This window comes from Anomalospiza imberbis, chromosome 4, assembly GCF_031753505.1.
Source record: "Anomalospiza imberbis isolate Cuckoo-Finch-1a 21T00152 chromosome 4, ASM3175350v1, whole genome shotgun sequence".
Taxonomy (NCBI): Eukaryota; Metazoa; Chordata; class Aves; order Passeriformes; family Viduidae; genus Anomalospiza; species Anomalospiza imberbis.
In genome coordinates, this window is record NC_089684.1 from 22,522,204 (window position 1) to 22,534,411 (window position 12,208).

The following is a 12,208-nucleotide window of genomic DNA, read 5'->3' on the forward strand; positions in this document are numbered from 1 at the left end:
GTCCTCATAAAACACCTCTCTCCAGCTTTCCTGTAGGCCCCCTTTAGGTACTGGAAGGTGCTGTAAAGTTTCCTTGGAACCTTTTCTTCTCCAGGCTGAACAGCCCCAGCTCTCCCAGCCTGTCTGCAGAGGAGAGGTGTTACAGCCCCGTGAGCATCTTCACACCCTCCTCTGTCCCTGCTCCAACAAGCCCATGTCCTCCTTATTTATGCTGGGGGCCCCAGACCCTAAGGGAGTACTCCAAATGGAGACTCAGGATGAAGTTAATAGTGTTAATAAATATGTTCTTTGTGCATAAATTGGAACTTGGAGAGTCAAAACTATGCAAGGAAAAAAAAAATCAGATTACAAGGTGAAGAGAATGCAGGAACTACAGAGCTCACCTAGAGCATCTTTTTAGCCTTAAAAAGAAAATCTGCATCTTGGTACTAAACAAGTAGATACCCCACACTGGCCCCATCTGCTACTGAACATCTCTTCTAGAAAATGGTTTGGAGAGTAACTGGTATATTTTAGTATCATCCTCCTGTAAGGTCACAGTAACCTGACACCTCAAAAATACCTGCACCAGAAAGATAATAATAAAGCCTTTTTTTTAAAAACCAACCAACACCCAACCAAAAAAAATCTTCTCTCTCTGAAAAACTGAACACAGTTTTTTGAATCCATGAAGACAATTTTAGGTCAGACATTTCACAATCTATTAGAGCAGGAGTACTAAACTGAAGTCCCCTACACACTGAAAAATGGGAGAACTGTCTCTTTTTGGTTATTTTACAGGCTCTAATTCTGTATGGTCACAAAGTACCAGATATGAAACTCAATACTAGTCCAGAAACTACTTCAAAGGGGATTTCATTCACTAGACAGGAGGAAACATTTTCTTCCATGGGGATTTTTTTTAAAAACCAAGGGTGGCATAAGGAACAAGATGAACACAAGTGTTTGAGGTTCTGTGAGATTGAAGAGAATGTACAGTGACAAAAATTCAAATCCATGCTGTGTCATGTGACCATTATCAATCTTCCTGTTCTGTATAACCACAAAACTGACATGCCTGTGCTCTCTCACCTGTGCCTGTGCATATAAAGACCAAGGACAGCATATGCAAAATGGGGAAAGATGTTATTTTCAGGGTCTGTATCTACCTGTGTAGCAAGACAGTGTTGGCAGGAATTGTGGTGTGTTTGTCTAGTAGGAAAGTGTAAAATATAGCCATTATTATCTTTCCATACCTTCAGCATTGGGGAGGTTGACCATGGGAGATACCTTCTCATTCCTGAGGAGCAGACTCAAAATCTTGTCATCTCCTTCAGCAGCAGCTAAATGTAGGACAGAATTGCCATGGCGATCCAGAAGGCTGACATCTGCTCCAGCCTTCAGCAAGTCTTCCACCACCTTTGCCTGCTTTGTGATTACTGCCAAATGCAGGGGGGTCTGCAGGTGACAGAAGCCATGAGAAGATAAGCACCAGCTACATCATTTGTACAGAAATCTCTGAAACCCATAAAAGCTCCTAGTGTGAGAAGATTGTACACATATACAAGCTTTTATAGTTTGTTGGCTTTGGAGTGGTGTAGCTTCTTTTCTACTGAATACTACAAATAGGGTTTCTACTTACTGGAAATAAAAGCTGCCTTGCCAGTGTCAGCAGCTGGACTTTGGGAGGAACAAAGATGTTGCCTACTCTATAAGCCAGGACACTGACCTGGCTATTTGAGCATTGCAGTGCAAGGGACTCGGGAAATGAGATAATCCCTGTGCCCCCCACACACTGCAAGCCTGCTTCCACAGCTGCCCCATCACCAAGTTCATGCTGCAGTGGGAGCACACGTGTTTTTCAGGCCGAACTCAGATCCTTTAGCAATGAACCATGCTTTCAATTTTGCTCCTGAATCAGAGATTTGCAGCCATGGGCATAGGAGTTCCTTATCCCTCAAAATGGCTGCACAGAAAAGAAGAAAATCCTGCAGTTCTGTGCACTTGTCAAACTGCAGAACAATTGTGAATTTATGCCATGTGTGTTGAACTAGCTGATCCCATCTGCACATTCCCCATTTCTGTGCACCTGCAGCACTGAGCAGCGCTCAGGCTGAGAGGTTTAGGAACCTTCCAAAGGTTGGTTGCATACTGCATTCTTGTCAGTTCTGAGCAGCATCACACTGAACATACACATGCATGTATTTAAACAGTAAGCATTCTAGTGTGGTGTGGAAAATGGTATTTCCAATGCTAAAATCATTTAAAAATTGAGTAAGAGTCCATATCTAGATTATATTGACAGAGGACTTTAAATCCAGTTCTGCACAATAAGCTTGTGTTTGTCAATAGATCTGTCAGCACATTTGCAATTAATTACTGCATCTATAAGGTATATATCAGCTTTCAGAATATCTGTAGAGAAGGAAAATTCTAGACAAGCCTACATTCTCTTCTATCAACAGCTTAAGTGGAAGGTAGGAAGAGATGTAGAGGTTCTGGTAGTCAGGGATTCATTTCCTGTGTAGAGCCCAGCTTTGCTTCCTGCTCAACACAGGACACAGAATTCAATTCAGAATCTTCTGCTTACTTCCAGCAGCCTCCACATTTCAAACTTTATAAGAAAATAAAAATGTGAAGGAAAACAAAGAAGTCAAAATAAATCTTCTGGGACTACCTGTAAGGAATTAAAACCTGCCTTTACTGTTCACAGCAAAACAAATGACACAAGTGTCAGAGTGCTGCTCAATGGCATGCACAATCTCTTTAAAAGAGATTCTTTTCCAGGCAGGTTCCCACAGCATTTTTAGAACATGAATTACAATGCAAACAGGCCAGACAATAGTTGAGGAGACAGAACTGTTCCTGCCAGTTCTTTTCCTCCTAGGTAAAAGACAAAGGGATGGGCTTTTCTCAGTTATTGCAGAAATGAAGGGGAAATCTTGGTGCTCACGTGATGGACACAAATACAATCTGGGCTGTAGGAAGGGGATAGGTTATTATGGCTTCCACATGTGCCTACAGATAACTGATGACGCAGGAACTGACTCATGATCCCAAGTTAAGCAGTGTCAGAAAGGTCAGAGGAGCCAGGAGCAGGCACACTGTAATCCATACCTCTGGTTTAGTAACAGAGAAGCCAAATACTGAAGCCATGAACTGAAGAATTTACTCTTTTTAGCCTGTTCCACAGTTAACCCATGGAGACACTTCTGTTACCATCAAGGAGAATTATGGACTAAACCAGTGAAAACATGCTCTCTTTCCTCCACAACCTTCCAATATATCCTTGTTTCTAAACTTGTTTGCATCAGTCTGATCTCTTCCCACAAGTTGTGGGATTGCACAATAAATCAAGTTGTGCAATTTCTTTTTTACTGGCTAAACAATCAGCAACGCTTATATCCCCACAACTGCGCACCTGATAGAGGTCATTTCGCATGTTAATGATGTCATTGTAATTCAAATCGGACATCACTTCCAGGAGGTTTTTCACCAGCTCAGTATGAAGGTGGATAATTGCTAAATGAAGGACACTGAAACAAACAAAAAACAGATTAACAAATTCACACTGTTTTCAAACTTATTACAAAAGTTTCAAGACTTGGCTGTAGATCTGACCACATTCTGATATAAACACTTTAACTATTAGAGATAATGATTCCAACACTAAGTACAAAGACCTAAAATTAATCCCAACACTGGAAAAAAACAGAAGGTAACTTTTTAGCCCTTCAATCACAAAAGCGAACTCAGGATGGCTTTTGCTGGCCCCTCAGCATTACTTTAGTACTAGGCTAATACAAAAAATGTGCAGCACAAAACGATTGTTTCAGAAATCCTCCGATTCTCTGCTGGTTTGCTGTTTTATCATATTTTGAATTATGCAGCAGATAAACACTTCTTACTGTGAAAACCTTCCTGCATAATTTCCACAAGCCTCTCTGGTACCAAAGCAGATTTTCCCTTATGGGTTTCCCCAGATCTGTGGGTTTTTCTTTATTTCGTTTTCAAACAGAAAAATGACTAAGGACTCAGGCCCAGTGACTAACAACCACAGGATCTGCAACAGTGGCCAGAGGCATCATGCCAAAAAAGCACCTGTTTTGAGACATGAGTGACTGCATAGCAAGTCACTTTTCTTCTACTGGGTTAATGCAATGGCCCTTCCTGTGCTCTTCTCCAAAGGCAGGTCCCCCACCACCAGAGAGTGGCTGGACACAACATGACACCTGGAAAAAGCAGGTTGTGAGTCCATCACCCCTGTGCCACAGAGCTCCATTTGCCTTGCTACCTTCAGACTTCATTTGAAAATCATGCCCTTTGAAACATACCCTGCCAAGCCCTTCGTTGGCAGATGCTGGCCAACTTCTAGACTCATCTTTTAGCAAGTTGCTGCTGACACAAAATATCAGCACAGGACATGTGGTGTGTCTGTTATGGCACTCCAGAAACACCTGAACAGTCTCAGATTTACACTTTTGTCAGAAAAATAAAAAGGAAGTTCCATGCCATTCAGGGCAAGGAGTCATGCTGAAATTGAGATGGAGAGCAGTCAAAACCAGAAGATATTTTAAAAAACAGGAAAAGATAATTTACAAACCAAACTCATCCTTAAAGGGCATTTTTTTATTGATTCGATATACTGCTACTGGAAGTATCATGGCACCTTCCCTCCTTCAAGTCCTCTGTGCTGTACAAACAGTCACACCATTACTGGAAATGTGCTCTTCTCTGCTCTGATAGATGCTTTTTATTATGTTCTGTATCATGCTGACATTTTATTTCCAAATCTCACTACAGAAACACATTTGTTCTTCTACTGCTTTTAGTTCTCATTTCAGCAGCAAGTATTTTAATCTTACCGTACCATTATATGTGATGCTGCTGACTAGACCACGAAAGGTCAGTTCAATTTCTTAAACGTACTTACATGAAAAAATGTATTTAAGCACCACTGTAGAGCCATCAGGTATCTACAGAGCAGTAGTACTGATATAAATACAGTCACAGCCAGTGTTACAATGTCCACTGTAAATGTACACTAATCACAGGTTTCTGGGTTCTCTCTCAAAGCCATAAATTGCTGACAGCAAAGTTTTTTTGAAAGGCTTAAGCAAAAGCTTTCTAGTTGCCATATAATTTTAATGATTAAAGTGAAAACCAGAGCAATTTATTAATTAATTTTGACCTTTTTCTTCTCCCCCAAGAGAGCTGGAAGACAATCACCAAAGCTTCGCTTTGTTAAACAGTTGTGAAGTAATACAGATGTGTATTATGCTCACAGAATAAATCCATCTCAGGAGAAAGGGAACGTGAACTTGAGCCTCACATACTTGCAGATACTTCTTGATCCAGCTAGAAAACAACTATTTATTATCATTCTAAAAAGTATTTTAACTTAGTTAAAATGTCCTGCAAGTCCAAATCTGATGAGCACCTTTTTGGTATTTAAATGCAGGGCCTACTTGCTCAATACTCCTCTAACTCCCCCCTTTCTTTTTTTAAACACAGAAGCTGTACTGTCCATAGCGCTTACAGATTTTGTTTTTAGCTCCCACCTCCTTCATATTCCTGCTTATCTCAAAGCAGACAGTAGGTTTCCATTTGGAAAGCAAAGCTTGTAAAGTAGCTCTCTCTGATTGTGCAGTCCTCTGTCTGTAATCTGAGGCCCATTTTCAGTGAAAATGGAGTGAAAGTGGTAACCTTTCTCAGAGTAATTGAACAGTGGGATACAGGTCTTGGTCACTTGAAATTTTCCTTCTAGCTAGACACCTTGAGGCTTATCTGGCTTCTACTGTTCAAAACACTACAATTTAAGGAAACATAGGTGATTGCACAGGGCCTGCCAGCTAAAAAGTGAGGATGCGATAGTTTCACTTGCTTATGCAAGAGATTATCTTTGTATTTGTTCAGAGCCCTTCTGCTGAATTTAGTTTTAAATAATTACCGACCATTAGTTCTCACAGTACTTCACTCTTAGTTCCACAGAATCTGCATGGCTGTAACAAAATGGATTTCCACTCCAGCTCACATTATGGAAAGACTGACATGCAAATATTAGCAGCCAAGTCTGCCACAAACATCTGTGCAATCCCTTGGAAGACAACCAACAGTACAGTACAGATGTAAGCAAGAGCAAAATAATGTCCTCTGGAAAGAACTTGGTGTCAGTGGGAGAAATGCAGTATTGGACCCTCCAGCTATTGTTTCTACATCTCCCGAAGCACCTGTGTTTCTACATCTACCTGAAGCATCCTGTGAAGATTTAAGGACTTGTATGGAATAAAAAGCAGGGCACTCTCCTTCAACACCAAGCTGAGGATCCCCTAACACCGTGTATCATGATGCAAGCACAGCAATTCACACTTGGTTAAGATTTTAAGTAAAAAAGGGCAAAGAAACTCAAACTCACAACATGCTCAACATACCCTCAATGACCAGATTAATGAAGTTTATAGGGTACATGACTTCTTTGCAAATGAAACAAAAGTGTCTAAATCACAGCTGCACCTCTCCCAAACAGCAGAAAGGAGAAGTGGCACCATCAGTGATTGGCACCCATGAGGGACAGAACAAACTGACTACACCATTCTGCCCTCAAACCTATCGGTTTCAACCCAGCAAGTGCAGTGTGGTCAACTCACTTGTCCCCATTATCATCCTGGACAGCGGTGAGATGGCGCTGAGCTGCCAACAGCATCTTCACGTCTCCAGTTACAGCATAATCGAAGAGAGCGTTGCAGTGGCGCCTGGCAAGCTGCATGGCCTTCTCCAGGAACAGAGCATCTGCAACACAAAGTTCTCTCTTCGTCAGCTCAATTGTTTTCCCTGGAACACCACCTACTTTTGACAAGCACTTGTGCTGTCACAGAAATACAAAGTGCAGACCACCAAGCATTATTCACTGCTTCACTGAGATGGTTGCTAATTACTTCTGAGAGGTAAGGACAGAGGGAACAAATGCCTGGGAAGGAAAACTAGGTGCATGCTGAGCATTCAGGCAGCAGGAACCCTGAGAACAGTCAAATCTAGGAGCTCCCTCTGGTTTGACTGGCACTGAATTAACAGCACTGATGTGCAGTTGTGTGTAGTGAGACAAAAGGAGCAGAACTTGGATCTGGAACTTGCTGGTCCAAGTAGTTTTGCCTTGAGGAAGCTGAGGCACAGGAAGCCTAAGTGACCCATCAAATATTGCAGAGAAGCTGAGAGAAAAGCTATGTAATAAATGCAGGGCTTTGCACTCCTTCTGCAACTCAAATCATGCAGTCTAGCCTGCTTTAAAGCAGCAGCACAGAGAGTCTGTAATTCTGTTTAAAACATTTCACCTTTTAAAATGCTTAGTATTTGTATCCTGATTTTAGAATTATAAAATGGTCAGCCACTGAGATTTCAAAAAGCAGAAGTTGTCATGGTGGGGCGGCAAAAGGGAGAAATGGGAGAAAAGAAAGTCATTTGCGGAAAAAAAATAACTCTAGCTGCTCTGTCAATACTTCTGTGGTTCTGTATCAGCAAGAAACTAGTGAAAATGAAACAGATGAGCTCTGAAACTACAGCGTCATTCTGTGAAGCAGTATCATCTGAAACCAGCCTGTATTTTACACAGTTTCATGTTTCTGTAAAACCTTGTAAGGCTGGGAATTACAAAGTGCAAACAAGTACAACAGACTGTGTCATTTAAAGCACACATGGGGAGACATAGCCAGGATTTCCAGCTACACAAAACCAGGCATTTAGACCGGGTCAGAAGCCTGTCCCTGATGAACACATCACTGCTGTAAGGCAAAGACTCACACAGTTATCCATTAAGCTTATTGTTCTGGTCAGTACATCTCTGTGGCTGTTATACTATATGCCTGGGCTGATGGATTTATATTTGCTATTTACCTATTAACACCAAATGTGTTATATTCAGGATAGATATTCAGGTTAAAGGGTGTTAAGCAATTCAGTTTTTTCTTGTTATACACATTTCCAAAGATCAAAGAACTGGATGTTGAAACTCCCTAGTTTTCCATATCAAACACACAGGAAAGATATCCTTCAAAATATTATATGTATCTTTTAGTCTTATAACCAAATGATCTAGCCTGAAGTACCTATTTTATGGAGCCTGTTCTTCTGCACCAACTGTTTGTATAATCTGGAGCTAGAAATTTCCTCCTTTCATGCCATGACAATAGATTAAAAAAAAAAAAGGTCAGCTTCCTGCCTACAATATTAATTGCTTAGCAAACAGGTAAACAATTCAGACCCCCCTCCTTCATGACAGCTAAATGGACATTGTTATTTCTTCATATCAGCACAAGATTTTGTTCTCTGAACCAGTCATGGGATTTATCACAACTGAAACTACAAACAGCAGGTTGCTTCAGCACCATCCATTCTCACATCACAAGAAGCTACACCTTGGAGGTGTTTCCAGCTACAAACCATCCCCTGTGCCACTTTGGATTCTCAAGCCACAAGTTTCTAGTGCTGTTAATAGCAAGTGTCAGACAGGGCTGACACACACAAGGTAATGTGCTCTCTCCCTGATCCAGGGAGTAACAAAAGTGGTCTAGATCATGTTCCACTTGGTAAAACTCAGAACCAAGACATTCCTTTGTGCTAAATTCCTCCCCACTACTATGTCTCTCTAGTCCAACTACTGTTTTTCTATTTTATGCTAAGCATGAATACTCAAATCCTTTCAAAAAGTGTCCATCAACTGTTTAAAAAATATCCAGGAAATGCACATCTTGCTGTCTGGGAAAGGGTGATTTGTAGTCTTTATATATTCTAGACCTCTGCTGCTAAACCAGTTCTGTTGACTAGCCTTGCCTTCCTCCTCCTTTCATTTTGTTCCCTGAAATAAAAAGACAAAACCCCTTACAACAGTATTAAAATGATAAGATAAATAAGCAGTTCTTTATTAGAAGCTTCCAGGTGTGTCCATAGTTATGGGCTATGGGCACACCCAGTAACAGATTTCTACAGTTTTTGTAAGTTTAACAAATTATCCTATCCAACAAACATTGTCCAATTAGGAGAGCAGTTGGTTAGGTAATTTTCCCCCAGGTACTGCCCCACTGAAGTTGGTCCAAGGCTTCTTTGCTCCACTTCCTGTTATGTCTTCTAAGATTCTAATTGGAAAACAAAATTTTCTTCCTGTAGGTCCTCTACTTGAAAATAAGACTAAACAGTACCTCAGGAATGTGTTAGAAGGTTAGCTTATTACTCTGAAATCTAAGAGAAAGGGTAGGAAAAATACCAGGAATTGTATAACCACATATTAATGGTCTACAAAGCTACAAATATATGTAAAATACATAAAAAGCAAAAATTTTTAGGCATTAGTTTGATGTGTAACACTTTGCTACTGCAATTATTTTACTGCGTATTTGCCAAATGTAAAGAGGTACCTTTACATTTTAAATTCAAACCAGTAATTCTACTTTGCACACAGTTCAACAGTGTTGCAGGGAAGGCCTACTGCAAGTCAGTGACATCCATTAACTCATCCACTAAAGTCTCTCAAATATCAAAAGCCAAGTCAACTGCTGAGTTATATTCCCTCTGCCTTCACTGCTTGCAGCTTAGCTTCCTTCCTCACACAAGTTCATTCAAAGGCAGTGTTAAGCATGCCCAGCAGGCAAAGCTGTCTCATCTCCTTGCATGACAAGCAGAAGCTCAAGTGTGCAGTGGCAGCAGAAAGTTGGAAAGTTATATAGAGAACTAGGTATAGGGACAGACCTTAGATCTTGGGGAATTTTCATGTTGTGAAAACAGCAAGCAGACATTTTTGGAGTTTCCAAACCTTTAATGCTTGCTTTGCAGTACTGCAGACTGATTTACCCTAAAAACATTTACTTGCTCACTTACCCTGCCACCTGCAATCGGCTTCGCTTACTTCTGTTTTACAGGAAAAAACAGATTCCTCCTTTTTCTCATTAACAGCAGACATTCTGCACTCAGTCCTCTCCACGGCTTCCACCTTCATGTCACATTTCATGTCCCATTGGTCATTTTGTTTATCACAGCTCTTTCTTTCTTGTTCAGCTGTGCAATTTGATAGACCTTCTAACAAAAAGTAGAATAATTAATGTCTAGTACTGTTGTTTTTTTTCAAATACAAATGATAAAATCAACTAGACAAAACCAAACCCTGAAAAATGAATACAAAAATTTACTTCAATGTAAAACTTAGCACTAAACTCACAAATCATAATATTCCAGATGCCAACACACATGGACAGACACAGTGATGTGACTTGCTCCAAAGTGATGTTAGGTCTTTGACAGCCTCTACTTTAGAAATAAACTTTTACATATTACAACAGATTTGCCTCTCTTTTCATGGTACAAGAACGTAAGTCTGAAGTACTCACACAAAATCTAGCAGAATTACTCAGACACATATTTTTTTCCTAAAAGCAAATTCATCCCCAAGACTCTGGAAGTATCTACGGAGTAATCAACATGTACATCTGAAATCACCTTCGTATTTTAGGAATCCAAGAGTGTCATTATTAACGTAATCTTTTCCATTGATTTCTCTGGGCTACAGGGTAGTACCAGACTGTGGCAACAAAAGAAGATACATTTTCTGTGGTCTAGTCCTTGGGTCATCTGTAATCAGCACATTCAAGCAAGCAAGAGGGCTGTTGCTTGAAACAATACACTGAATACAGAAGCATATGGAGGGGTTTTAGTCATTGCAGCTCAGGACTGCACAGTAAAAAGTAACTACACTTGCAGAGGAAAAAATAGAAGCAAGGCAGTATAGGCTACACAAACCCCTCTGCTGCCAGAGGTTTGAGAAGAGGCCCTCTCCAGCACGCTTAGCTAGACCTGCCTGACACTTTGGCTCATACTGTAGAAGAAAATACAGGCCAAACTCAATTCAACTGTTGGAAGAAAGACATTTATGCTGATACCATGTTTCATGCCAGCATTGGACTTTGTTGTGCCAGGGAAATGCATCCCTCCAAAAGCAGAGTATCCGTATGAAGGAAAACTGAACCCTAAAGAAAAGAGAAAGATTAAGAATCAATATAGAATTACATCCTAAAACAACGAGAACACCATCAAGAACATTAACCTAAAGAACTGAGTTTTTGTTTTCTGCATACCTTCTGCTTTATTTCATCCATTTAATTTTCCAGGCTAAAGGTGAGCTCTCCCCTACACCTTCAAAAATCCAAAGAAATTCTAAGTGGTTGGATAGTGACACTCTCTATCCCAACATCCATAACACCACACAAATGTAGCATCGCTATGTCTTTCCTCTAAAACTCAACTGAGACATCACAAGCTGCCTCTGTGCTTTTGAATCTTTGTGATTACAACACATTTGTATTCTGGAGTTATGCTATACATGTGCTGCCAGCAACACATGTAGCAGTTTGAAAACTGCTGCTCTAAAAAAAGGGCTGTGGTTCAGGTGGCGTTTGCTGACCTATACGTTTTTCAGCTGCAAGAACCAAAGCAATGCTGTCACGATCCTGCATATCAGATATACTCTGATTTCAGACAGAGCACAGTAGAAAATTTACTAAAGAGTATCTCCAATTTTTTAACAGTTCTTTGCACTAACAGGGTTAATTTGCCAAATTCCTCTCATGGTCCAAGAAACAATTCAGAAATGATAGTTAACTGAGCTGTCTCATGAATGTCAGTGCCTCCAAGGCCCTAGGATACAATGAAGCTTCCAAAGTGGGAAGGCAAATGGGATGATGAAGTGTTTAGACTAAGGGGATGCTTGACTGAATTGAGTTAACAGTAGAATAAAGGCAACAGAGTCAGGTCCTAAATGCCTAGGAGACAAAATCCTCTTTACATTTTAAAAATCAGCATAATCATCTGTCCTGTTCTCAAAGTAGAACCCTTTTCCCTCTTTGCCCAAAAGTGCTGCCTTACCAGAGCCAGCACCACCACCTGCCCCTCCATACATGCCACCACCTCCGGTGCCACTGCCTCCACCATAGCCATCGGAGAAGTTGGGCATGAGCTTCTGTCGTTTCCTTTGCACTTCTTCTTTATCTGGATAGAAGGAACAGAGAGAATAGGGAGTCAGTCCTGCTGGTGGCAGGCACAGCACACACAGGGTGTGCATACAGAAAGCATCGCTACAGTTACTAGTTTATAAAGGACAATGCGGAGTGTGATAGAAGAGTCAACTCTCCTCAAGCTCCAAATAGCAGAAAATCTTTGTACGTACTAAAGCAGAAAGAATTCCTCTGAGAAC

At 40.7% G+C, this 12,208-nt stretch overlaps 1 protein-coding gene across 5 annotated transcripts in view; it reads right to left on the reverse strand.

Moving 5' to 3' along the window:
- The window catches only part of NFKB1 (nuclear factor kappa B subunit 1), a 58,995-nt gene that overhangs the window by 6,916 nt on the left and 39,871 nt on the right, over window positions 1-12,208 (reverse strand). For 3 of the 5 annotated variants that reach the window (XM_068187481.1, XM_068187479.1, XM_068187477.1), the window contains exons 12-17: window positions 11,881-12,003; window positions 10,899-10,985; window positions 9,844-10,041; window positions 6,627-6,768; window positions 3,401-3,515; window positions 1,236-1,437 (exon numbers count right to left, since the gene is read on the reverse strand). In XM_068187481.1, the coding sequence (XP_068043582.1) occupies window positions 1,236-1,437; window positions 3,401-3,515; window positions 6,627-6,768; window positions 9,844-10,041; window positions 10,899-10,985; window positions 11,881-12,003 (867 nt within the window). The remainder of the gene's footprint in view (window positions 1-1,235; window positions 1,438-3,400; window positions 3,516-6,626; window positions 6,769-9,843; window positions 10,042-10,898; window positions 10,986-11,880; window positions 12,004-12,208) is intronic. The other 2 variants (XM_068187480.1, XM_068187478.1) reach the window with 1 other exon arrangement.